We start from the raw sequence: 27,720 nt of genomic DNA, 5'->3' as shown, positions 1-27,720 counted from the left end.
GCCCCCACCATAAAACCCCCCCATTTTTATTATATCACAGTGTTCACTAAAAAGAGTTTTGATACTTTTTTGCCGCATCATAGAAGGAAGAACCATGTGATTTGAACTGAACATCAATAAATGATCTTGTGGAGGTCACCTCGGACCGATCAGCATTTAAACAGCACTTGAAAAGAAGCAGTGAAGAATTAAAAAGCAGGAGGAATTAGAAGTATCTGCTAAATACAGCATGCACTGAGAAAGACAAGAAAAAGTGTTGTTATATCAAGGTCAACTTCATGTAAGTGATTGCTTTAACAGGACTAATTACCAATGAAAACTGTTTCCTCGCATAGAGATTATTATAAATGGGGCTCATTATAAGAAAGGTTTATAGTGAAGTGGACTTACATATTGCCTGTACAGAGCTGTAAATACAAATATATATATACGTATATGTGCACACATATGTGGAATTTGCTGCTTAACGTAGATCCCACCTTAGAACAGCTACAGTTGGTTTGCGCTGCATCTGCCACGCAGCATGGCATTGGCTTTGGCTGTAAGACTTGCCATCACGCTGGGTGTGACTCCAGCTCCCAGCACTGGGAAGCAAGTGGCACTGTGGATGGTGTGTCATGGTTTCTCACCTACCTTCCTTGCCCCAGCAGGAAGAACGCCTTCATGGCCAGCTACCTGTGTGTCTCCAGGCATGGGACACGTCTGGACTAACTCTGTCGACCACGCAAGACTTGCTGCTGGGCACAGACCTGTTGGCAGCCTGGACTCTCATGACTATTAACAGGAAAACATCCCTGTTCCGAACCGAGCCCAGTGGGCTCTAAACTGGACTTGTAAATTGAATGGTGTCCAGCAGAAAAGAGAGAGCCATGTGACAGAAATCAGGAAAGGGGGGCAAATAAAACAACATAAGTAGGGCTGCGTGAGCAGTTTTTCATCAGCACAAGGAGAGGCCCAAGTAAAAATTCCTGCAGCAAACCAAGACAAACCCTTCTTTCTCTTTCCTTCTCCTTTGCTGGTCTCTCTCTCAGAAAATGTAGCTCGTCCTCCTTATTTTATTTTTTACACACATGGGTGTGACTAACGTCTTGCCCAAAGGAATCTTTATTGGAAATACATGGTATTGGAATTTGTTTAAGATTTTTATCAATAGCACGTGTGTCCAGCCTCACATCCAGAAGCGAGGGGAAGGTCAAGGGGTCACAGATCAAACTCCCGAAAAACAAAAAAAGGAGGGGTGGGGGGAAGCTGCTATTGATCCCGTCTGCCGCCACAGCCGGTTCTCATTTAGCTGTAGAAGTTAAAGACATTAAAGGGCTGTGACGGAGAGGGGAATAAAAAGCCACAGCCAAATGGAAGGAAAGGTCACTGAGGACAAGCTATGGGCAAGCAGGAGCGCTCCCGGAGGAAGAGGATGCACCTTTAACCCTCCGCGGATCACTCTCTCACAACACCACACTTATTATTAGTTTAACACCGGCAGGTGAGCCCTTTGCCAGGCTCGCTGGTGTTTTTGTGACCCAACCATTCTGGAGGAGAAACAGACCCTCCCAGGGTCCCTCCGCCTTTCAGGTCTGAGGTTTGGGTTCAGGATTACAATTCCAGCCTTACTTCAGCTTTCGCAGAACCACAGCCCCAGTTGACAGGCACTGGCTTAACGTTTTTAGTAGCTAAATCCCTGAGCGTGGACCCAGTCCTTACCTTACGGAGGGCAGGGGAGGAAGCGACACATACAGTTCTGCATCACTAAGGGATGGCAATAAAATCCCAGCTTTCCTTTGGCTGAGCAGGGTGAACATGTTGTAGGGCTTTTGGAGAAGCAAGAATTGCAAAGGGGGAAGGAGAGAGGTCTGGAAGTTGTCCTTCTTTTCTAATAGAAATGTTTTACCTAAAATATTTTAATTGGGACTTTTGAATTGGACTGCAAGGGTGTTGGGGAGGCTGTGTGGAGCAATCTCCATCTAAGTCTGGTGAGCAGATTCCATTTTTCTCTCTAGATGGACAGATTTCCATGGGAATCCCTTCCAATACAATATCCATACCTTCTTACATCCCCTCCCTCTCTTCTCCTGTTCCCTATGCAGGGGGAATACGATCAGCACACTTACTTTGTCCGTACTGTCCATATTGGTAGCCAGCCACTGGGTCCACACTGTAACTGGTGGTGCTGTAGGTGGGAGGACAGTAGGACTGGGAAGTCGGGAGGCTGTCCACGGACTTGATGGAGTCGCTCCGCTGGCTGCAGCTGGCAGAGATGGAGTTGGTAGTGTCCAAGCCACCATGAAGGGGAGAGATGGAGAAGTCAGCCTGGGGTTGCGGAGGAACCCCGCTGGGGTTGCTCAGGATGCTCATCACCTGGAGAAACACAGGAGAGAACACGTCAATGTCTGGAGGAGAAAGGGTATCTGTGCAGCTGCCTTCATGCATACCAGGGTGAAACAGTCTACACAGCGGTGCTCTATCAGTATAATATACAATATCAATATAGGTTTGGCCAGGCTGGAGAATGAAGGCCTGCTTCCACCCAGTAACAACAGACCCCACAGTTGGCTCCTCTGCGTCTAATGCTTTATTTGAAAGACCTTAATAGGGATAATTGAGAAGTTCCTTCACAGCACACTCAATCTTTGGTCTTTCTTTGCTGACCTGCCAGCAACGTCAGCTGTGCTGTTCAGAATGAACACTGGAGAAAGGAATAAACCTGGGACAAACCTGCTCGACATGCCCTGCCATGAACTAGCACCCCCCTCCCTTCCTACACACAGCCCTCACAGAAGATGAGACGCATGAGACAGGGAGCAAAAATACATATTTTCAAAAAGGGACGCTGAAGACAGCCTCTTTCTTTGGAAGTCTGAGTGGGGCTTGGTTTGCAAAGGTCCCTAACCAAACCAGACACAAACCCTTTCTGGCTTTGATGCAGATTCAGGTTTAGGGACTGAAATGTCAAAGTTCTCTTTACCCTCAAATGTTAAAGGATAACAGGTCCTGGTTCGGCTCATTTCAGTGTAGTGCTTGGTTTGAAAATGTAATTAAATTTGCTCACAAGCGATCTTCCTGCTTTGAGACCTGAAACAGATGAACTTACGATCTTTTTTTTTTCTTCTTTTGCAGCAAAAATGCCAGATTTGTTCCTGCGGGTGAGTTTGGGGTAAGCTGCCGCCTACAGGCCTTCACACAAGGACCCTGATCCCGCTAGTGCTTTAATGCAATTGCCTTCTGCAATCAGCAAAATTACCCCCGGGCTGCCAAGTTAAAAGTGTAAAGAGTTTGCAGAAGTGGGGCCGTGGTGAGGGAAGGAAGGGACCCCCCGATGCCTCTCGGTTGATCTCCGCAGCTGCCGCAGGCGTGCCTTGCTGTATTTGTGCTGGGGAAGGGCGGGGGGAGAGGGGACAGCCAGTCACCTCGGGGGGCCAGGCCAGTGCTCAGATGCCGAGCGGCTGAAAATCTCCGAATTTAGCATAACCTTATTGACATCAATTAAAGTGGCAAATTGGAAATATTTGGAGCCTGGCAAGTGGTAAAATGAGTCCTTTATCCCCCACCAGTGGCCTGGTGAGCTATTGTGCGGAGGATACATTCTCTGGAAGGACACAAGAGGGGTTGTATAGAGCGGCGTCTCCCCTTCCTGCTCACCCCGACACCTTCCCCATCCCCTCCTCCCTCACCTTCCTGCCAGAGCCGGGGCTTAGGCTGAATGACCGGCTACGCGCTGGCCTTTGCTTTCTAAAGCTTCTCCTCCCCCCGGAAGGACTCAGGAGTCCTGCAAAGATGCTTTCTCTTGATGTGATGCCACCTCCCGACTCAGCCGGCCTGAGATCCTTCCCAGGCATTTGTCTGGGAGGGGAATTTGGGAGCAGGGGTGGCTGGACCCCTGCAGAGGGGGAGGCGGTGGGGAGGTACTGGGGAGGGGGTTAGTTAAAAAGCCTGGAAAATCAATCTAACCCCGACCACTGGGTTTGTCTGCAGTGCGGTACAGAGACACAGGAACGAGCTTTGAACAAGCTAAGTAAAAGCAGCGCAGTGGCGGCAGCGTGCAGCTCAGACAGGGTTCATTTACCCTCTCCTACTGCACTGAGCTTGGAGTTTGCTACTGGTCCCCAAAAGTTAAACCTAGCTTAGCTGTCTCTACACTGCAGGGCAGACGGTGCTCCAGACAGAGCCTAAATTACCTCCAGCTCTCCAGACCCTCCGGGCACAGCTTCTTAATCACAGTGATTAAGCCTCGAGGTATCTAGATGAAGTTGTTTAGCCGTAACGCTGTGCAAAATGTGCCCGTGGAACTCCCTGCACCATGACAGCCCAAAGACTGAAAGACAGGGGGATGAAGAAGGGAAATTGCATTTAAATATGCAAGACAGAGTGGATTAATATGAGAATAGGGCTGTCATGCTTTTCTGTGTGGATGTAAAGTAAATGTGTCTGCCTCAAGGTTTATGCAGCGGCAAAATTGTGGGAGTGCAGCCTGAAGGTAGGTTTTCCAGCTGCAAAGTTATTTGTAACCTTCCACTAAGCTGGGTCACGAACTTTGATCTGGCTCAGCTACGAATCCTCCTTCTCTGCCCCTCCATCCCGCCAGCTGCAGACAGACCTCATAGCTTCAGCATCGCCTTAGCTATAGGTGTTACACCCTGCATCTCTTTGCCCTGACAGATATCCAGGACACTCGCGTATACAGCAGCCACGAGACATTATTGGATTTCATTCGCAAGCAGAATCAGATGTTTAAAACAATAAACATCCTTCTTGCATGCGTGAAAATACAGACATATGAATTATGAGTTATTTTTGGAAAGCTCAGCTCAGGCAGCGCATAGCCGGGCCGTTTCACCTCTCCCTTCCTGAGCTGTCCAGGTCTGGCAGTGCTGCCTGACTGCGGATGTACTGCCCGCACCGCCAACCCCTGCAGGTGCAGAAAAGAAATCGTGCGCTATAAAATGAAGGGCAACTGGAACCAGTCACAGACCAGAGGGTTTTGTAGCGCTCTCCCTCCTGGCCATCTCCCCAAAAGAGTCAGCTGCTTTATATTACTCAGAGAAAATAAAAGGCTCTTAAAGCAAGCAGAAGTCATATTAACACTTTCGCTAAGGCCCTTTTTTAAAAAGAAAGGGGGATGTAAAGCAACGTTGGTAAATGAAACCCAGATTCACACTCTTCAAATTCAGAGGAGCTGAGACCGGAGAATACACTTGTGCAAATCTTACTGAAGACAGTAATTGGCTTTAATCAGTCAGAATCAGGACTGATTTCTAATCCCAGCTCTGCTACTGACTCACGAGGGCTTGTGCAAGTCACTTAAGCTAGGACTCAACTCAACTAACCTTAGCCATGTGAAGTTAAGTTTCTAGTCTCTGCTAATCCTCTAGAATCCCTCTACAGAGAGACTGGCACTTCTGAAGGACAATTCGTCCCATCCTAAGACCCCTTTCTGAAAAAGACGGGCTAAATTTCCCTCTGGAAATCTGTGGTGAAACATAAGGATGCCAATATTTCATCACGACAATGCCAGGGTGGTGAACGGATACGTAACTGTACGGAGGTTGGAGAGGGGAGATGCTGGAAGGTGGCTATGAGATGCACATGCCTGCTGGATGCTCCTATGGAGGTAGGGCGGCTGAGTGCTGCAGATGAACGCTGATAGAGGCTGCGGGGCTCAACTGAGCCAGGATCCCCAGAGATCCCTGTTTCCTCTTCAGCAATGTGACCATGGGAAGCACCTGCCTTTTCCAGGCATGCTGAGAGCAATTTGGGGCTGAGCTCCCCTGACACTCTGTTTGCACAGGTTTATCAGAGGACAGCGTCTGATCTTCCCCACCCCAGGACACAAAGGTGTTAGAAATAACAAGAGTGAACCGGAGATTTCTATTCCCTCTTCGCTACGCAGCCACCCAGCACGGATAACCCTACACGAGCCCTCCAGCTTCGGCAGGCCCGCATTATCTGACTTCTTGTTTCAGCTGGATAAACTCATTTTCCAGGCAACTTTTGAACTTAGGAAAGTCTGGGGCATCTGGAGAAATCCCCTCCTCAAGAATGCAAAGTCCTTTTACCTTTTCTTTTTGACCTTGCTTTCTTATAATTTATTACTTCTTGGTGCATTATCATCACTAACTAAAAATCAATACCCACTTCACATCTGTAAGGTTTTATCTGGAGGGAAATCTGCTACCTGTCCATCACAGTGATTGACAGCCTTCCCTTTCCCCTCCCTCTCATCAGCTGTCTCTCTCCCTTTCCCCATCTCCTTTCCCTTTGCTGCTGTCCCAAATCAGTCACAGGCGTGGCGTGGGCTTGCACTTCGGGGTAAGTCAATAACAGCCATGGTGCTAGGAGCCTTCGGCCTTGTTTCTACCCTTTCCGGAGGTCATTTGTCATGGAGGAGAGGGGGTAGGGGTCTTGATGTGTTGGGGAGACCAAGGTTAATGCACAAAGACCCTCCTGGATGAAAGAGCCAGCTCCCCCCCTCGCCTCCTGCTGCTTCCTCCCTCCCCACCCTCATCTCTGCAGCTCCCCCCTGTTCCCCCCCCGGGACGTTTCATCACTCTCTCCCATACTTTAAAAGAAGGGGAGTTAAAAAAATGTAATTAATTCCCTCCATTTCTGAGCTGGCCCTCAGGGCCTCTGGCCGTGGAAACTGTAGCAGGGGAAATGTGCACCCTTTATGATAAACGAATGCGGCTTTGGAAAGAGAAGTGCAATTAGGGCCTTCAATCTGTGCAATCAGGCCTTCAGATTTTAGGTTTGGGGGTTGGCGGGCACGGTTGGGTGTGTTGGGGGCGCAGGAGGTGCTCGAGGGGCAGACAAGTGATAGGGAGAGATACCACTTAGATAGAGAAGGGTGTGAGCGCGTCAGGGAGGGCAGAGGGAGGGTAGCAGATAAGTTTCATAACAAAACCTTGCCCCCGCAGACCTGGCTGCTGCACCTCACTAGTCTCTGTGGTCAAAAGCTCTACGGGAAATACCGGACGGGCTATGCATCCTCAGAGTCCCTACACCTCCTGCCCTGCATTATCGGTTTGCTTTAGGCTAGCTAAGATACCCAGCCGATAGAGACATCAGGCTCTGGACACAGCAGGCTTTATAGAATCATAGAATCGTTTAGGTTGGAAAAGACCTTTAAGATCATCAAGTCCAACCGTTATATCTACACTCAGTAATGCTACACTGCCCCATGACCAGGAAGACACGGAAGTGTTGTAAGGAGATCAAACCCAAGCAAACAAAATGATGGGGAGGCAGGAGCCTGCAGACAGCATTTTCCAGAGTGACCCCTGATTCTGTGGTGTCTCCGTTTCTGGGCACCCGATTTGACACAGCGCAAAGCGTCCAAAACCAGAGGCTGCCTTAGAAAAATGCTGCATTTAGAAACTGCTGAGCCTGGCTAAGTTCTGAATGAAGGGAAGACGTAATGATCTGCAACTAGCTGAAGGGTGTTAAGTCCAGAGAAGCTGCCAGGTGGTCCCAAAGCAATGCAAGCTGGATACCAGGCAGAAACAGAAAAGGGAAAACCAGAGGAAGGGTCCCCTGGCAGCGGGTAGCATTTCTGAGGCTGTGGTACTGCTTTCCTAGGAATGGGTAGGAATCCCCTCTCTTTGGGAAAGGCTGGAAATGTGATCAGTTGGAATGTTTGATACCACATCAGGCAAAAGGCACTAGGAAATTCTCTGTTGTGAAGAGTGTTTATAGGCTGAAATCTCTCTCTGTTTCAGCTTCTGTGGTGTCAACATTTTTTACACCACTTCCTAGGGAACGTAAAGCCTGACAGGGGCCTGATGGCCATGCTGGGAAACACACTGGATCTTACAGATTTACTAATGACATGGACCAAGCCAATGATTTGCTCTGAGTTCCTCCATGAGGGCTTGGTCTCTCTGCCATTTGTGGTTGATTCAGCTTCTGCTCTGGGTAGGTCATGCTCTGTCCTCCAAGACCGTTCTTAGCTACTTGGTGGGGACCCAGCTTAATCTTCTCCATCTTTGTTTTGCAGCCTGTTCAGCTAATCTTTTCCTTCTCTCTTGCAAAAGGCAACCCTTCCTCATATTAATGCTTTTTGATCTCTGTGGATTCATTTTCACTTGGTGGGAAGAGGAAGAGTTGATTATTCTATACATACATTAAATGGAAACAAAATGAAGAGGTGACTGTAGGACTACTGAAAGCCAGAGAAAGAGTTGGGAGGAGATAAATACAGTTTCCCCAAAGATCTTCACTTGAAAGGAGGATAAATATATGCAAATATGCCCCTAGGTAGGACTAAAATGACTTATGTAGCAATCACTAACACTGCACTCACAAAACCAAGTATTTAATTTTGCATATTTTCTAAATCACTAGACCCAGCTGCATTGTATCCCAATATGCCAAACCAATCCAGTAAGTACACCCATTAATTTTGATTTTGCAATCAGGCCAAGGATCCGGACAGTGCTTCACACTTCTTGCACCTAAAAAATGTCTGATCCAGGTAACTGCAGTCCTCTCCATCTAATGTTGCTTCCAACCAAATTTTGGAGCCCGGGGAGCAAACTCCACGTTAGCCTTCTTTAAGGGTAACTTCACTGACTTCAAGCACAGTCCTGATTCACACTGGCATAAATGAGCAGGTGACTTAACTCTCTACTTCTATTTTGTTGTGGGTTAAAGTTTAAGAAACCTGCTGCTCCTCTGCCCCAGCTTTACCTCATCTAGCCAGGTATTTATAATCCATGTTACTAGTGCTAAAGAGAACAGTGTTAATGAATATGAGCTAACGATCTCACAAGTCCTTCCTGCTACGGAAGGACTCCAGGGCTGACGTGGCTGCTGTTGTATAGCAGTAACATCACATTTTCGTAACCTTCCCTACTCCATTGGAAAATATATGGAGGCCAGTGAAATGCCTTTCCCAAGGCCACGCAAAGTGTGTGAGAAGCAGAGCCAGGAACAGAACGCAATGTGCCTGAATCCTTTCTGGTGTGTATGGGACAGATCATACCAGATCCCTTCAAAGTGGTCAGAAAGGGTTACTATGGGCCTGTGCTTGAACAGTGGTACAGTTTGGCAGTGAACAATAAACCCAGAAATATCATTAAAGCCTTTCAGTGACTTAAAACATCTGAAGGATGTTTCGGCACCATAGGGGAGTGGTCTAGGACACAGCGGGTGAAATGGAGATGAGCATTTGTGTCCTAAAATGACCCTGTTCACTTGACGGATGAAGAACTGCCACACACTCATGATGGAGAGGGCTTGGGAAGATGCTGGGGATGAGATGGAGCTGGGGATGCAATGGTGAGCTGCAGCAAAGCAGACCAATGCAGGCTGTACAAGGGGAGGATTAGAAAAAAAGGCGATGGGAAGTTATTACCTGATTGTTCAAGGCTATGGTGAGGTTCCACCTGGAGCACTGCATCTTGTTTTGGGCACCCTGCTTCTGTAGAGATGTACAAATTATGGAGAAGGTCTAAAGAAAAGTTTCTAAGCTATACAAAAGAATGGGAAGGTCTTAGCTATAATTGTAAGAGAAATTGCTTAAATCTGGATGGTCTGGGAAAGAGAAGCGGGCTATTCTTGTAAGGAAATCAGAAGCACCACGGGGTTATACATCCAATAAGGGCTACGAGAAATCCTGCGGTAGAAGTGTAATTTGGAGGGGAAGGGTGGAGGCATCACTGTGAATGGGAATTACATTAAAAACTGCTTGATCTAGAAACACGAGTCACTATCCCTGGCGTTAGGGCACCAAACTCTACTGTCAGTTAGATAAAAGCAGATGGCAAAGTTTTTAGTAGTCTGGATAACCAAAGAGGAACCAAAAGACATGCCGTGCTAGTGCAAGCTGTTTAAGGTAAAGGGGGGGTCCAGTTCTACAGGCATCAATTTCACTAACAAGCAAAATCAAGAGACATGGGCTCACCCCTTCCAGAAATGGGAGAGACTCAAGCCAAAAGGCTAACTAGCGCCTTGCCATCTTAAAACCGTCAAAGGGGTTTCATTTTCATGCACTGCTGGGTATCTCCCCTCTGAAAATGGGCAGCTTGTGCTTTACTAACCATCGACATCATTATTCATCTTGTGTTACCTAAGCATGAAGTGTTTTTCCTGATTAAATTGGAATTGCTAAGACATTTTATATAGAATAACCAAAAGAAGGTCAATGCTTCCCAAATGTGCTGGTTGGCAAACTGAGCCACCCCATCCTCCTTATTTCTAGGCAGTAGACTGCATTAACAGAAGTCACCACAAGCAAACTCTACCCTGATGCTGTTTTCCCTGTGAATACGGTTCTCTGTGAATGCCAAGTGAATACATTGGAAAGGAAAGTCTCCATAGGAAAATCCCTTTGTTGAGATACGGAGCATCTCTGGGCAACTTTACACAGGGTATTAATTGCATGAAGATGAATCTTGCTTGTGGCATTTTGGAACTCACAAAGTCACCTGGGATGAGAAAGCAGAAAGGCACAACCATGGAAAAGTGGAATTCCTAAACATTTCCAAACCAGCAGAAGGAATCAGGTTAGGTTTGGCTTTGGAAATGGGCTGGGCTTGTGTCTTTTCTTCTATTTATCCATTCTTGGGTAAGCTCAGACATGCTGATGGCAGGCGGGGAATGAAAAGCTTTTGGAGCTTGGTGAGAGATTCAAAATACCAAGAAATAAACAAACAGTATCAAGGTTTCCTGCTAAATCAGCCCTAAATCTATTGCTGTGCATCTGCCTGATGTGAATAATGGCAGGGTGGGGAGATCACGCAGCACAGCTAAGTCCCAGGAAATTAAAACTGTTTTATAAACTTCTGTTATTCCTCTCTTCAGCAGCCCCACGCCAGCAGAGACTAACAAAGACAAACCAAAATTCACAGAAAGGTCTCCTCTTCCCCTCCTCCCTTTCCATTTCTCTCCCTCATTTTATTTTATTTTTTTTTCCATTTCTCAGCTAAGCTGATCTGTGCTCACTCACTATCACAACCCCCTGCGGACACTGGTAATGGAGTGCGGGTGCTGACTTACTGCTTCGAAACAAGATTTCCTGAGATCCTTTGAGTCCGCTCCACGGCCCCCCTCGCCTGCTTTTCTCTCTCTGTCTCTCTCTTTTTGGAGAGTGGAGGGGAGCCTCTATAAATGTGAAAGGAGCTGCACTACAAAGAATCCCCCGCATGGCATATCCCAGCCCCAGGCGAAGCTGCTTGGTGCACTGATAGTCCTGCGTATCTGCTCTAGGACTCCTCTTTCTCTTCCCCTCCCTCTCCCTCTGATCAATCAAGGGCTGTAATCAGTTAAGGTCCAGCTTAACTGCAGTGTAAGATACACCAGTTAAGCAAAGCCAATGCCTCCAGGGTTCCCATCGTAAATACGGAGAGGTCATGGGGAGATGAAATAACCCTGATAAGTTCAGCAAGTGCAGGGCTAGCTAGGCTCGCACCAAACACTTAATAACTCAAGCTGGCAAAAGAATGGAAGAAAGGGAAAATCAGAAGCGCTTCCTATTGCCAGCTCCTCTGCTGCTTGTTTGCTTGCTCTCTCAGTTCCCTGCTTTCCCAGGGTGGGCCTTGGTGCATTTTTTAAGGTAAGGGTTTCTCTTTTCAGCTCACCCTAACGAATGAACAACCCAGATCCCGGTCCTGTCTGGGAGCGCTTCAGCTCAGTTTGGATCTTCTGAGGCTACAACAGGGATGATTTTTTGAAGTCAGGACCTCTTTTTCCCTCACCCATAGGAAAATCACAGCTCCTGAATCCAAGGAAATGCCTTTTGCAGCCCTACATAGTGCCACGTGCTCTTCCTTTGGACTTCTCCCTGCTGCTAGGGAGCACTGTGGTATTTTCAAAGACAGGGAGCTGCTTGCTTTTGCCAAACATGAACCCCAAAACCCTCATAGGATCCGAACTCAGGGATAATGGAGCTGCATCCACCAAGGTGCGGTGTCTGCTGGTGTGGAGGCATTAGTGTAAACAAATAGGAGAAAGAGAAGAGAAGAAAGTGGGGATTCTTGCTGAAAACACTGGCTTTAATAGACCATTACCCATACAGCTAAGATGTTCTAGCTCAACAACTTCTTTCCCTGTTTTGCTCCATAGTAAAGCTTTTCCTTTCTCTCCAGAAATGTCCATTCTCAGAGATGGTCCAGGGAAAAATGAGCCCTTTGTATTTATTACTTGTAATCACTTTTACACTAAGTTCATGCTGTGCTGCATCCAAACAGCTTATAGTTTCATAATGCACTTCTTGAAGAGGAGGCTGGGGACACTTGGACTGTCGAGGGGACTTTCCTGTGCAGGACAAGCTACGGTCTGCTTCCATTTCTGAAACCCCAGAGCTCATTTCTGCCCCTCAGATGTGAGAAATCTCGCAGGATTTGGTCACCATCAAATCCTCCCCCAAATTCTACCCGGTCTTAATCCCGAACTCATGACTCTAGCTGAACACAACATGAGGTTTGGATCCAAATACCACTGCGTCGGCTCCCGTCTAATTGGACATTGGCCCACTAGGCATTACAGAGAGGGGAAAAAAACCATGTAGGATTTATTAAAAACGATGCAGACACACAAAGAGCAGAACAAAATCTTTAACTAGAAGCGATAAGAAAGCCCTAGAGGATTTGAGTTTAGATAAGTATCCCTCTTTGAGTGCTCCAGCTCTCTAAAAGCTATTTGGACTGGAGCTTTCCTGTGGTGTTATAGGTGCTTACTTAAGCAGGGGATGAGATTAATTCTTCCCTGGGTATTTTGGCACTCCTGCACCGAGGAGCAGCACAAACCTTGATAAGTTTGCAGTGATTATTCGAGTAGCCATCACAAACAGGTGAAGTCTTTGAACAATAAAGCATAAAAGTAGAAGCTCCTGGGCTAACACATCATTAACTGCACTTCCTTCTTATTCGTCTAGCACAATTTGATTTTGGCTATGTCTGCTGGTACTCCAAAATAAAATATTTTTCGAATCATAATGTGAAGCCACCAAGAAGCGATCTCTAGCATCAGAGTAGTGAAATGCCTATTTTTAAAACCTTGCTTTTCTTATGAACATCATTTACTGCCTTGAACTAAGTGATTTTTAAGATGAAAGGTAGCTGTCTGCTGGCAAAGCTATGTCTGCGCCAAAGGGAAGGGTCGTTACCTCATTAAAATTAAACCTCTTCCAAACGAAAACAGCAATACATTTACTAAGTGGGTATGTAAACCAGCACGTAGCTTGCTCTCCTGCACAAATGCAAGCAAAGAACTCTATACATTAACCCCACAACTACAGCTACAAGCTCTCTTTTATGAAAATATCTTGATCAAAAGCCTCCAAAAAATGGCACATCCTATAATTTGCTGAGTGGAATTGTGCCCCTCGCCTGTTCTCCTTGCTGCAGGGCCAAGGGGAAGAGTGAAGGTATCACACCCTTGTGTTATTTGAGCAGAGTTTTTAAGGCATCTCCTGCATGCAGAAGTTTAAAAGCATACAAGCCACTGCTGATCCAGAGATAAATGGTGGAAAAGGGATTAGAGATACTTAGCGGAGGAGAGGGAAGACTCAGGAAGGGCTGATTATTTTAAAGATATGACTATTTAAAGATAATGATTGCATAAATTTAATTAATGCATTTTCATGCTGCAAATGGCCGTTTTGTAATTAATGTATCTGGCCTCGCTGAGCATGGGAGATCACATCTCCCAGCCCCCCCTCCCCTTCTCAATTCCCCCCTCCGCCTCTCGTTTAATGAAAGACAGAAAGCAGATGACAGAAACAATTTGTCAGCCAGTACGGGTGTCAGATGCCTAATTGGTTGCGCTGAGTTAGTGGAAAGTAAAGGGGGAGAGGGTCGAGGCTGGGGGGGCTCTTTCCTCTTTATCCGAGGCTTCAGGGTGGGTGTCTGTATTGGTGGGGGGGAGTGAGGGGGCGAAAGTGTTTCTTGTTAATTGATGGAGATTAGGACACAGATTGGCTGTGGCAGGGACTGGGCAGTGACAAGAAGGGGACAGGAGAGGCTGGTTAACACCCGTGCAAACAAGCTGCCATATCTCACAATACGTTAAGTCCCGACAGCGTTGACAACATCAGTGGTTATCTCCCACGCTCCCCGCTCCTGCTGCACCCCGGTACCCCCGGTCACGACTGCTGGGGAAAGAGCTTAGTGCACGGATCAGCAGCCCTGGGCATGGCTCTCCCCCATTTGGTTTGCACCCTCCGTCTTAGAGAGGAATCGAGACCTTGGCAGAAAGTTCAGGACCCTGGGGAAGGGATGCTGCGCATGGGAGGATGCAGGGCTGAGGCCATGGGCAAAGCAGAAAGACTGAAGCTCAAAAACAAGACCACTGCCTGGGTCTTACTTGCCCTAAGCCTTGTCCTGGGTTCAGACCACTGCGTCAATGTTAGCGCCTAAGAGATCCTCAGAAAATCTGCATGTCCTGTCTCCTCCCGTCCCTGACCCACTACGAGACTGTCTTAAAAACTGCAAGATTAAGCAAAACTGGAGTTAATGTATGTACCAGCTGGTGCCTGAGCTTTGTGGGTGCATTTGGGTCACCGATAATAAAGCCCCCATCTGATTAATTCTCGCCTGGTCATTATGTGGAGAGGAAAACCTCCTGTCCACACAAAAAGGCCCTGGAGTCTGGAGCTTTCTGTATCAGGGAGCTGAGCCCCCTGAACTCCAGTGAGAGCTGAGCATCCCGACCCTTCCGACACCCCCCAAGGAAGCAGCAGGACAGAGCACGTGCTATCCAAAGTCACACCTACATAAAAAGCAGAAATGTGTCTTAGTTCTGCAACATTCTTCTTTCTTCAAAGATTTCTGTGACCTACTTTAATGTATTTATCACCAGCACTAGGCAGAGCAGGGCTGCCACCTCTCACCTTACGAGTGGAAAAACGAGCCCCATAAAGGCTAAAACTCAAGACGGCGCAGAAGTGTATGGGGGAGAAGGAATTTGAACATCCTGAAACCAAGGTTGATGTCCTCATTCCAGGCAGCTTTACCTCTCCTCTTGTAATAAGCTAAGCACAGAAATGAGGGGAACTTCAGAACGTTAGTGCCATATGATGCTAACTGTTTAGTGTGTCTGTAGGCCTTTCCCTGGAAGATACAAGAAAGTTTCACAGAGGTGGGAACAGTTTTATCAGCTCTGTTTCACTGCCACACACAAAACAGATGATGGGGTAGAGAGGCATGGGGAGAAAGAGCTAAGAATAGAAAATGTTGAGTTTCCATGCTGGGCTCTGATCACATTTAAATATGCAGCCTGCAGTAATGAAAATACTACTAAGCTTCTGCATTTTATTACAGGTCCCTCTAGAAAAGGTTTACAAAGGGTCAACAGGAGATGAATAAACGTATTGAAAAAGATAAACAACGTTTTCTTTTAGATGAAAGAAAGCCTTTCAAATAGCATAAATGAAAATGGAAAGGAAAGGGGTGAGAGATGCAAGTGCAAATACAAACTTTTGATCGAAAGATCAAAATGAAGTAAAACACTGCAATTTGTAACGAGAAGATACTGAAAATAAAATATCCAGTTGCAACATTTTTGTCCCTTTGTTTATAAAGAGAGAAAAATAAACTCTCCAGAGAGTGTTGAACGAAATGAAACCATTTTGCTCTTTCCAAAATGACCCAGCAACCTGTCCCCTCATCTGTAGTGATCTCAGTTATCCTTTTCGCCGCAGGGAGAGCGTGTTACAGATACACGACAGGACTTGGTGATTTATAACTGAAGCCATTCCTATTGCTATTTATTTGTGTTACAATGACACAGAAGTGCTGCAGTCAAGGAGCATGTCCCACTGCACGAGACCCTGCACAAAAAAAGAAACAAAATCCAAAAGCCCCAAACCACTGGATATTTCAGATCTGGGGACTGGCCGGTCCCCTCGCACCTGGCTCTCTCTCTACTGCCATCCCAAGAAAGCAAACCCAGAAGGAAAAGAAAGAGGGGGAAGGTACCAGATTCCTGAATCTATTCCCCTGCACAGTCAGGAGAGTAGAAGCCAAGTCTGGTCCAACTCTAAGAATGAAAAAAAGGGCCTAAGGTGCTGCAGATAAAATGGAGGAATGGGAATTATTAATTAATCCCTTCCAAAAATTCACCGTGCACAGGTACTGAAGAAGTACTCAGCATTTACTCCTTCCATAAACACAACCCACACACACCTTGGCATAGTCCTTCAGACTCTCGTACACACCTAGCTTTTTCCTTCTGGTTTATAAAACACAAGTGTGAATCACTGAGCGGTGGAGCTCTGCCGGGGAGGAATATGGTCTATTGTGTATTAAACAAATGCTAAATGATTACAAGCACCATATTGGCTGAGAAAAAAAGCAGGCTGCGGTGAGTTGTGCCTGTCACATCATTGCTCCTGCTTGGCAAATAAGTTCTAATGCACAATTGGTATTTATTAGATGACATACAACAACTGTCTCATTAAATCAGGGCTTGAGTGTAGGCCGGAAGTCTTAATTTAAAGTGTCACCAGCTATTGAAATCAGATGGTTTAGGCAGGAGCAGAGTGAAGGGAAAAAAAAAATGAAGCCTAAAGAAGTAGGAAACAGTGACTGGTCCTAACCCACCTTTTGAAATGGGTTGCGATTTCTATGCTGGTCTGGGCACTGGTTCAAAAATTATTTGTTCTGCATTTGCTTTCTCTACGTGCACTTTCAAACTCTCCCCCTAATAAACGGTTGGGCACCTTTCTGTGTGTTTTAAATGCAGCGTCGAAAGCAAAGGTTAATGCTGGAGATTGCATTCCAATTGAAAACGCGGCAACCGGTAAATTTGGTTTGTTTAGAGTGGAAATGCTTGAACTGCTGTAGATGGGTGGCGGGTGCGAGAGTGTGGGGAGAGGGGGGTGGGAGACGCTCCCTGCGCCCCGGCTCCTCTCCGGACAAAATTAAATTTCAAAGTTTAATGAGTTGCGAAGGGCGCTGGATTAAAAAGCCTGGTCCCTGCGCTGCCAAAACTGAAGCAGTGCGATGAAGAGAGAGAGAGAGAGAGAGAGAGAGAGAAAAAATCCCACCAAACCCAAAACGTCAGGGAACAGAGCAAGTGAAAAATGTCAGGGCAAATTGCTCTTGACAGTGTTAATATCTGCACCTCATAGCAATAATTACATGTAAATAAATAGTGAAATAGCTCTCAGCTGGAGTCTGTACTCTGAGTGCAGATGCCACTAACAGCCAGCTGGGGACCTTTCGCTCTTTGACTGCCGTTTTCCCCCCTTTCTTCCCTCCCTCCCCTGTTTCATCTATGCCAGAGCTGAGAGAGCAATTGCTAGCGACTGCAGATCTGTTCACAGCCCTCCCCCCTTTCTCATGGCACCACGTTCGCTCCCTCTTCATATCACCCCCCCCAGCCAGGGGCTGCTGTCGGCTGTCGGGGAAAAGTACGTTGCTTTTAGCCCCTTGCCAGGGGAAAACAAGCTTTACTGGATTCACATCTGGCCGTTGCATGAGTAAAACTGAGGGGATGGAAATGGCGTGGCTGACTATCCTTCCATCTCTGTGGGCTCCTAAAAATGTCAGGAGGGATGGAGCTATCTGTTTCAAGCACTGCGATTATGTTCTTCTTATCACCAAGGTTGTCTATATTTCAAAAGGACACCAGAGAACATATGGTTTGGCATCAGAATGCAAAAAGATGCTTCGTTCCCCCATGAGACGCATCTCCCACTGCTATCAGTAGCATCCACAGAGATTTATCAGCCTGAGATGGTGCCTCTAACCCTTGCTCAAGCACAAAATGCACTTCTACAAACCCACATCGTTCCTTCCAAGGGCCTCACTGTGAAACTGCCGTGGCCCAAGCAAGGGGAAGAAGAAGCCACTGCACCATCAGCATCGCTGGTGAAGGTGGGCTGGAATCAGTCAGCACCTTTCCTGGTTCCCCAGCCTCTGGAGATTTGATGGCAGCCTAAGAAATCACAAATGACATGGAGAGGGTGAATATCAACCAACTATTCACCGTCGCTTCCAGTACGAGCCCTCGAATGAATATAGTAGGGGTGAAATCCAAAGCAAATGAAGCAGTGCTTCACTCGGTGGAGAGTCAACCTGTGGGACTCCTTGCCACAAGAAGCAATGGATGCTAAGCTGCATGGATTGAAGAGAAGGCTGGGTAAGTACTTGGACGAAAGGTCCACTGAGGATTACCAGACAAACCACCTTTCTTAAGGAAATCCCCTCAGCTGAAAACAGTGAGAGGCCAGGAAAGTGCCCTGTTCTTGATCTGCATGAGGAGTCTGCTTATGGTCGCTGTCAGAGAGGAGCTACTGGGCTAGGCAGAGCTTGGCTCCAACCGCTGTGATTGTCACCAAGCTCTTGGCAGCTCCCAGGGAAAAATTCCCATCGTCTCCCAGGCACTCGGCTAATATGGCCAAAAGGCTGTGGGCATCTGAGTGGGGAGAGAGGAAGGGAGGACTCCAAAGGACTGAAAATAAACATACAGCTGCATACAAATATGGAATTACTAAGTATGGAAGCACTTTTACAGAGAAGGCCTTTTGGGCTAGCAAAGGGCCTGACAAAGTCTCGGGTTCCTGCCTTACATTTAAGCAGGATAAAAACCCTCCATTCTTGGCCTCGGAGGTAACAACCTTCCCCGTGGTACTGTGAGGAGGAACACATCCCAGGATGATGAGATGCTCAGATATTACGATGAAAGTCTTAGATAAAGTTAAGCTCATTATTTTAGCCCTATTCTCTTCCACTTGCTCAATTTCTCTCTCTGTGCCCTCAGTTTAGCTCCCAGACCTACAAGTCAGGGTCTAATTGTGAGCCATAGGGCTCTGCTAACCATCCAGCAGCCCCATGATGCTTACCCCCGAATGAAGCTGGCGTGTGCCCGGCCCCACCGCCAAAAGATGCCATGCTCTGATGCCGACACAGCTCATTAGCCACTCCCTAATCAGCATCACTCCAGGGCCAAACTACTAGACCAAAGCAAATAAAAAAAAAAATAACCTGCCACTGATAGGAGGGAGACGTTCCTACTGAACCACTGCCTTGTGTAAGGGAGAAAAGCTTTGAGGCCTTTCCTTTCGGCTAATGAAATTCACAACACCACCCCACACTGCACTGAGCAACAAACACAGCTCCATTATTTGGAAAACAAATATGTTCTTTAGAGCTTCCTGGTTGTCAAACACCTTTTTGTTTAGCTCAACAACTAATCCACTTATCGGAGGATAAAGCTGCCAGTGAATCACCAGTATGATAAAAGCATGCACAAAATTAGCAAAAATTTGCCTATGGCTCCTGCACATTTAACAAACACCAGCTAAGAGAAAAATGATTCCTTTTTTTTTTTTTTTTTTAAATAACTGAGATCCCCAGGAGAGATTCTGTCAGATAGCAGCTTTTATTTTGCTTGCAGTTTTTTTCCCCTCTCTCTCTCTCTCTCCATATAACCCAAGCACTGAGGCTGGGAGATGCTGGGAGCTGATATCAGATCCACGGAAATTGGCAGTATTTGAATAAGCAAGAGATGCGGCCAGGCAAAATTTTAATAAGTTGGGGTTTTTTTAAATTAAAAAAATAGCGCTCAGGCATTGGCTGCTTCCCCAGGACCTCAGCACTGCTGGATGCTTTGCTGCTCATGAGGTTGTAACACCTATAGGATGCTGGACTTGTCCTTCCCTGCTCTTCAGTGTGTTTTCTAGCCCTTTGTGATTTTAGCCTCTCCGCATTCCTGCGTGGCGGATCCACGCTAACTCTCCCTGTTACATGGATGGGGAAACCACTGCAGACAAGAGTAAGTAGTTTGCCAGGTTTGGGCAACCAAGTTAGCAGCAGGGCACATGAGTCTTATGACTTCCAGTCCTCTGCAGCCACAGACATTAAACCACCTTCCCTCTCTTGAGCTCTTCCACTGAAGCCTTCGGCAGGACCTTGCAGAGCATTAACTGGGTAAATGGGATTTACCTGCTCTCTGAAATTCACTCAGCTATGTAAACCTTGGGAATTTCTCCAGCGTGGATGTGTGCAGAGATGTTCTGGTGAGATTTCTAGCATTTCTGGACACCGTTATAAACCAGCGTGTGTGAAAGAGAGAATGAGAAAGAGGGAAAGAGAACTCCTTAGACTTGGACTCTAGCAAAAGACTTGTTCCAATAAAGAAAAAATAAATATCTCCATAGTCCGTGGCATCAACAAAGAGTGGTTCAGTTTTTCTGAGGTCTGACTCATTTTCTGAAGATCCCTGTCTCTCTGCACTCATCATATAGAGCATGTAAGACGACTGAACCCCTAATAGAAGCCTGTTAGTTAAGAGGAATGAATTTGAGTGATATTCTCTCTTGGTTACCTTTAAATGACGACAGTCTGAAAAGGAGAGTCACCACAGCGTGACTATGCTGCCTTCAAGATTACTGAAATCATGCTACCATAGCTGTTACTGGTCAGGAACCAACACAAGCTGACTGACGCGCTTAGCAGCAGCCAGACTTTGCACCACACAGAGCTCACAAACCTCTTCAGAGCCCACCTCCAAGGCTCGAGTCAGCTCAGATGATGAGGATGCTCCCTTGATCCCAAATCCTTATTTTCCTGGACCGTATCAACCTCAGCTGGACATTTGCATCACTATAGATTAGCAAGAAGATGCAGTTAGTTCAGAACTGCACCACAGCAGCCAAGCTGGGATAACTGGGGTCTTTGAAGGTTTCTGGCTGTACTTTCTAAGCACGCATCTCTACTTGAAAGTACTCTCAGCACAACGAGTGCTGGAGGTGAAGATCTGCAACCGTTCCAAGCCACAGTCCCACTGCAAGAGCTTGAATGGAGGGAACCTAACGCATTCCAATATTCTCCTCTTTTCCCCCACAACTTTGCCTAGGCTTGAACGGGACCACAGCACATGACGACGGCAGCATTTAGGGGAGCTGGGAATTAATCAAGAGGCACCCACCTGTCAGGCTGGTATCTGGAACTAAATGGAAACACTTGCTAGTGCTTGACCTCTCGCCCTCCAGACAAGCCTGCAGCTCTTGAGTGGTCTGAGAAACCCTCTTGCAGGGACCACAGCTCTCAGACCCCAGGTGAAATAAAGCAAGGGGAGCAGGCAAGGAGAGACACAGGAGCTGGGTTACGAGCGGTGGGGGAAGGAGGAAGAGGCTGTAGCTGGCAGGGTTGATGGGGGGACTGGCAATCTTCTGGCATGGCTGGGAGAACGTAGCTGGAGAGCTGGTGTAATGACGTGGACGCGATGGGAAAAACCAGAGCACACAATGGGCTGGCCAACAGGCCAAGAGCAAGAGCTGTCTGAGGCTCGGTGCTGTAGGCAAAAGAGGCTGGAGGGTAAAAGACACTGGAGATATTTAAGAGTCAAATATCCCCATGACTTTCTATATATCCCCTGGATGGGGTTTGTGTTGGGTGAGATATATTTGATACATCAGTGCGTGCTGATTAGCAGTCCAGCACATGTTTCAGTGTTAAATCAGCCTTCCTTGTAGTTAATGGAGGCCAAAACTCTGCTGACGACCGTTCAAACAGTGAAACCTAAGGCAATGCTAACTCTGCTAAACAGCAGAAGAAAGCCCTGCATGCATGCCAGGGGATTTTGAAATACCAATCTTAAGGTACAGGATTAAGATCTTAATTTTTAAAGAGATCTGGGGCACTTGCTCTTTAAAATGCATGATCAGATTCTAAGCTGATGTAAAATGGCTCGGCCACTCTGGTAGCATTGACCTCAGACCCAGATGATGTGACCAGAAAGATGCCACCCTAGTTCTGACTTTCAGATTTTCAGTTGTAAGACTTCTGGGGTGTCTGTGTAAACACCTGTGAGAAGGGAAAGGACAAATACTTCAGGAAAACCAGCCCTCTCCACCTGACCCAATACTGAAGGGAAGAGAGAACAGTAGAGAACAAAATCTGAGCCAACAGTGCAAAGGGGTTGGGACATCCTACACCAGCAGCAGCATCCTATAAGTTCCCCTACTTTAACAAGTGCAAGTCAGTTTGCCAGTATGAAAGACACTGATGTTTCCAACAGGCACCTGTTACACCTGCTTCTTCCTCATCTGAAATAAAACCCCCTCCTTTCCTTGGCAGCAGAAGTCACTCAAGCATTGAAGTTACCGAGAGCCTTAAGTCTTGCCTGTGAGAAACCTAAATACTGGGGGTTCAGTTCCACCAATGGCTCCTGGATCTATATGGCATGGACAGAGTTTATACTAGAAACCTGCTGGAGCTGGAACAAAGAACCCTAAAATTCTTTGCATGAAAGATGCCACTTTATAGATGGGCGTAGAAATGAGGTAGGGAAAGGGGAATGGACGTTCATGTGAGCTGGGCAGAGACTGAGAACTAAGGAAGCAGCTGAGTGAGAAATTTATTTGCTTTCTGAGTTATAATGAGCCTGTGGCCTAGTGATGGGAGCAGAAGGACAGAAGCGGCTGCTACAGAAACCAAGAAAACATTTTCTGCAACTGGTCCCTGCTTTTTCTTCTCCATTGCTCCAAGCAACGATGACTAAAAGCCCCAGGGAGAGCTGAAAGCCTCTGGTGTACAGAAATGTGCATTCCCTTGGGCTAAAAACCTGGGGCTACAGATTCTGCAGCGAGCAATGCTTTTATGGAATCTCATATGTAGGCAAGATCAGGAAACAGAGCACGGATCCAACCAAGGATGCAAAAATGTTTGGGACACAGCAAGTAGCTAAACTGAATGTCCTAGGAATACCAGCCCTATCTGGCACTAAAACCACCTTGCTCCCTAGGAGAACAGAAAGCACCGTGAAACCACGCCACAAACTAAGAGGGAGAAAATTCCTCTAGAAACAGGCAGAACCGCCTCCCTTTTTCACTGCAATACCAGTGACCACCTCCAGCCCAGCCCTCCTGCATCGCTGACCTGCTCTCACCATTGCTGCTCATTTTTAGGGAGCCCTGTGCCCCCTCGAGAAGCGATTCCCAGGCAGCCTCAGCATCGCCTCCTTCTCGCTGCAGCATGTGAATCCCACGGCAGGAGTTGGTGCCCACCCGGTGTGGCTCCTGCCCTGTCTGCCAGGCCGGAGCAGGGCACGGAGGTGCTGTTAGCAGCACGCGTGGCCCAGAGCTTCATTAGAGCTGGCGGACCCACGCTCCCGACAGAGCTGCTGAATCCAGTGTTGGCTTTTAGGGTCGGGGAGACCCCATGTGGATCCTAATTTGGGGCTGGATTTGTGCTCAGCTGCACACTCTAATCGCTAATTAAAGGTTTGCCATCATCCTCCAGCAGCTGTTAGTGTCCTACAGGTCGATCCCCAAGCAGCACACTGCTGAGCCAGAGCCGCCGACTGGAAAGTTCATTGGATGGGCAGCGTCCAACCCCCTCCCCAATACACCCGGGTATTTATTTCCTCATCAGAAAAGGGTTGCAACATCAGACAATGCTCTGCTTTGCACCACCACTTCTCCCCTTCTTGCAGTCAGCTCCCAAAGATTTCTTGCTTTTCCCCTCCTGTTCATTCTTTTTTCTTTCTTTTCTTCCCCCCCCCCTTTTTTTTTTTAACAAAAAAATGTTATTTTATGCCTCCTGAGCCTTGCTGGCTGGGCTTGGCGTCTGTATCAGCTGGAGGAGCTTATGAGCCTCATCTCCTCGGATTTAGACTGAAATTTTGATTTTCTGCCGCGCTCAGATAATGTGGAAATCCTGTTCCCCGATATTTACTGTTTATCAGCGCAGCACAGCGCAGTTCTGGGGGGAAGGGAATCTCTCCCTCCGTGTGTCCCCCCTCGCTCCCCTCCACCCCCCATCCTGCATGCTAATGGAGTTTGACTTCGGAGCAGACGCTACAACAATAGCCTAATTACGGTGAGCTGAGGGGAAGAGGAACTCCCTGGCAAAGAGGCTCTCCATGCTGGGACGAACTCTGATCCCTGTCCCCATCACCTGAGCCAGCCGGAGCACAGGGCTGGTCCCTCATCCTGCCAGGGATCACTAAGCCATCTCCCCCTCTCTAGGCCCACTACTAAGCCAAGCTTTGTCACCTCAGGGGGACCCCAGGTCCGCTCCAGCTTTACGGAGTTGAGGATGGGGAAGCGCAGGAGCACAGTGAGCCATGCCACGTCTGCTTTCCCCCAGCTCCTCACTTGGATTAAGTGGTCCTGTCTCATGTGTCCAAGCCAGGTTGCCCTCAGCATCACAGTCTATGAGGCCACCTCCCTGTCACTCTCACATTGCATTTGTTCTGGAGGGACCCCATGTGTTTGGGGACGCCCCTGACGGCCCAGCTGCAAGCACAGTCCCCCTCCAAGGCGTGTATTCCTGCTCCCCCATGTGCCAACACGCATGCCAAGTACTGCATCCTCCAGTGAGGATTAGTGTCGCTGAGCCCTTGCAAACTCATCCCTGCAAGCAACCCAGAGGCGAGAAGGGAAAGGGGGGGACACTTCCCTGCGTAAGTGACATGAACCAGGCAAGAAAAATAAAACAATAATAAAACAATCTGGGGCTCAGCAGCAGGGGAACAGCTCTAAGGACCACTTAAGTGGCCAGCAGTGCATAATGCCTCGCTATTAATGAGGCCTGCTGCCGATCCCTAAAAGGATTGGTTATTGTCAGATAACGTACGGGGCTTTCTCTCTCCCCCTCAGCCCCTCGCGGGGAAGGCAGGCATTTCCCTGTGGTTGGGATTGAGCTGAATAATGTCTCGGCCACCTGCAAATGCGCTGGGCTTTCTCTGCAACTGCATAATTAGAGGCGGCATTGGGATAAGGTGGCAGGGTAACACAGCATGTAGAAAGGAGGGAAAGAAAAATGGGAAAAAGAGGGTGGTTTGTTTTTTTTTAAAAATGAGGGGGAAAGGAATGGAAAGGGAGACAGGAAACATGATAAAGCTCAGCCAGGCACTCTCTGCTCGGCTGTTCTCTGCGCAGCTTGGCTGTTGGCTGGCTCTTCTGGTTTAAAGGACTCCGCTTTCTTATGGAAACGGAGAGGCGGTATTAAAAAAAAAAAAAAAACCAAGACACAGAGAGCTTCCTTATCTCACGGAGACAGTTGTCAGGAATCACTTTGACTGAGTCGTCTTCCTCTGAATAGCATAACTGTTTCAAACTACTCATGGTATTAAGCGACAAGACCCTGTTCCAAGACAAAATATTTATGTCACTTATTATGTCTTATACACAATTTCTACAAAGATTTTTATATGGCTGGGGGGGGTAAATAAAAAAAAAAAAAAAACCAAGACACAGAGAGCTTCCTTATCTCACGGAGACAGTTGTCAGGAATCACTTTGACTGAGTCGTTTTGTCTCCATGCTTTTTTTCGCTGTCAAGCAGGCCTCAGGACATGGATCAAAGGAGAGGCGCCGAGCGCTCGCTGAAACTTCTGATCCCTTCTCGGTACAGATGCGCGAATGGCAGACAGCTCTCCTCCACATCAAATGGAAGGAGAGAGGAGAGGGAGGAAGAAGGGAAGGGAGAGGGAGAAGAAAAGCTGGGAGAGATGCAGAGAGAGAGGCGGCTGTGAGGGGCTCTCTCTGCCGCTCCGGATCTCAGGGGAAAGACAGACAACAGCAGCCTTCGCTTTCCTTCTTCCCCATTCCCCATTGGGAGCGTCCCCCCACCAGTGTCCCTCCCAAAAGGGCAGCTGGAGGGAGGTGTGAGGCATGCAGCAGTGCAGGTATATCCCCCAAACTAACAGGTGAGCTCCCCACAGGGCCTGCCTCAACCCAGGCTTGGCCCCACGCATCGGTGGGTGCCAGACCAAGCTTTGCACTGAAGCAAGAGTCGTGGTGAGAGCTCCCACCCGTGTGGGCCACTCAGGCATCCCTGTTTCAGCTCTGCACTGGCTTGGTGGATGAATTCCTACCCCAAAAAAACCCCCTCGTTGTCAGCCTTGCCTCCTTCCCTTCAATCTCTCAAACCAGTCCCTGTGATTTTCCTATATCTGCCTGGCAAGCAGCTCCCCACCCTTTCCCCTGTGTGGCTCACGATTCCCTTTCAGGTACTTATTCCCTGAAATAAGATCCCCCTCATCTCCAAACTAGATAGGCTTAAGGCCTGACTTCAGCTTACTGCGGCGAGCTAAGACCCTCTGCACCTTTGATCAATTTACTACTCACACACCCCAGACTCCGCTAGGATTTCTGATCTTCAGCCCCTGCTGTAAATTGATCTCGTGCACGCCTGTCTGATGGAGGCAAGAAGCAGCATCTTGCAGCAGGAGGCCTTGCTGCACCCAAGCCATCTTCCCTTGCGTCCACCACTGTGCAAGGTGGAAAACCCCGCATGGCATGCACCCCCCACCCTGATAGCCCCCCCATTATTTATCTGTTGCACACGCAGCTGTATCTCCTCTCCTTTGCACTTCCCGCACTCCCCATCCACTACAGAAGCCCCTGCACAGCCCTGTAACCCCAAACTGCTAAAGCACGTATTGCACAGTCATATATACTGCACCCCATGGTGCATCAAGACAGCTGGCATGACGAACGCACTGCAAGCTGACGCAATACCCAAACTCCCATCTCACGCAAAAGAGCAGCACAGCATCCTTTAGGATACGTCTCCCCTATAAGCCCTTCCTGAAGCTTCGGGGCCTAACAGCTCTTCTGAGCAGCCCTCCAGGATGCTCCAGAGACAGATACAGCCCCCAAAGTCCTCCCTGTCCTCTCAGCCCCAAATGTCCTGCTTGCAACCTTTGCCCCAAGACCCTGCAACCCGTCCATCAGTGATCCCAGCAGCTGGCTGGCTTTGGGATGGGAGCGAATGCAAGCTTCCTGCATCGTTAGCACATGTAGATGGTGAAGCAAACAGAAAATAAACCATACTGAATAATGACCCCTTTCAAAATGCATCCATCAGCTCTGGGAAAGCTGGAGGTCACGGCATATCCCCCTAACATGGAATTATGTGAGCAACGCACAATCCTGCGTCCATCTTCAGCATAGTGTTTCCTGAGCTGGGGCAGACTTGAGGCTCACAAGGAGAGCAATGGACCCACGTCTACCTGCAATACACTGTCACACCTCCTCTCCCAGCATGGTATCTCTGCTGTTCTGTCGTACCCGCTGAAGTTAATACGCTTTCCACAACCCCTTTTTGTGGAAAAAAAAGAGGGGGGTAGGTTGGGGTTAGTGCCTGATCCACTGCAAAGTACGTTGCTGTAAATTTTTTCTGACCATACATGGCTTTTCACAGCCAGGGCACAGCTGTAGCACAGCTGTTACACCGTTCCTAGATTTTAACAGGCACGCACAATGCATGGGCACACACACTGGTGTGCACACACAGAATGTGCACGCAGGACATCAATGCCCTTCTGCACGCAGGCGTGCAAGAGCACGCGCACATGCCCCTGCCTCTGAATCCTAATTATTCCTTTTATTGCATTCCTCCCTTTTAAGCTTCCCCTCTGTCTCGCATCCCTCATTCCAGGGCTGCCTTCCCCTGCTGCAGTCCCTTGATTCCTCTCGCAGCTCAGCACCAGCTCCCCAGTCCCTGGGTTACTGCAGCTCTTTGAGCCATACGACGAAACACTCGCCTCTGAATGCCAGAGGTCGCTCAGGAATGCCCGTCACCAGGCTGGATGCTGTATTAATTGCTAATCTCTCATTTTCTCTATCTGCCCTGCCTGCCTTGTCTCGAGTTCCCTTATTAATCATAAAGCAGGGCAAATCCTGCATTTGAATTCTCCAAGTCTGTGTCTCCCGGCCAAGTCCCTCTTACCCTCCCTGGTGTGGAAAAGAGGCAGGACCCAGAGGAGAGGTGTTTCAGCAGAGCTGAAAGCCCCACCAGTCCTGTCCGGATTTCAGCAGGAATTACAGCCC

The 27,720-nt window shown here is 47.9% G+C and overlaps 1 protein-coding gene across 1 annotated transcript in view; it reads right to left on the bottom strand.

The window, feature by feature from the left end:
- Positions 1-27,720, bottom strand: part of PAX7 (paired box 7) — a 104,990-nt gene that overhangs the window by 5,460 nt on the left and 71,810 nt on the right. The window contains exons 7-8 of the mRNA XM_009289575.2: positions 9,347-9,412; positions 2,109-2,355 (exon numbers count right to left, since the gene is read on the bottom strand). Of these exons, the coding sequence (XP_009287850.1) occupies positions 2,109-2,355; positions 9,347-9,412 (313 nt within the window). The remainder of the gene's footprint in view (positions 1-2,108; positions 2,356-9,346; positions 9,413-27,720) is intronic.

This window comes from Aptenodytes forsteri, unplaced genomic scaffold (assembly GCF_000699145.1).
Source record: "Aptenodytes forsteri isolate BGI_AS27 unplaced genomic scaffold, ASM69914v1 Scaffold61, whole genome shotgun sequence".
NCBI classification, from domain to species: domain Eukaryota; kingdom Metazoa; phylum Chordata; class Aves; order Sphenisciformes; family Spheniscidae; genus Aptenodytes; species Aptenodytes forsteri.
This window is presented reverse-complemented; position numbering and strand designations above follow the sequence as displayed.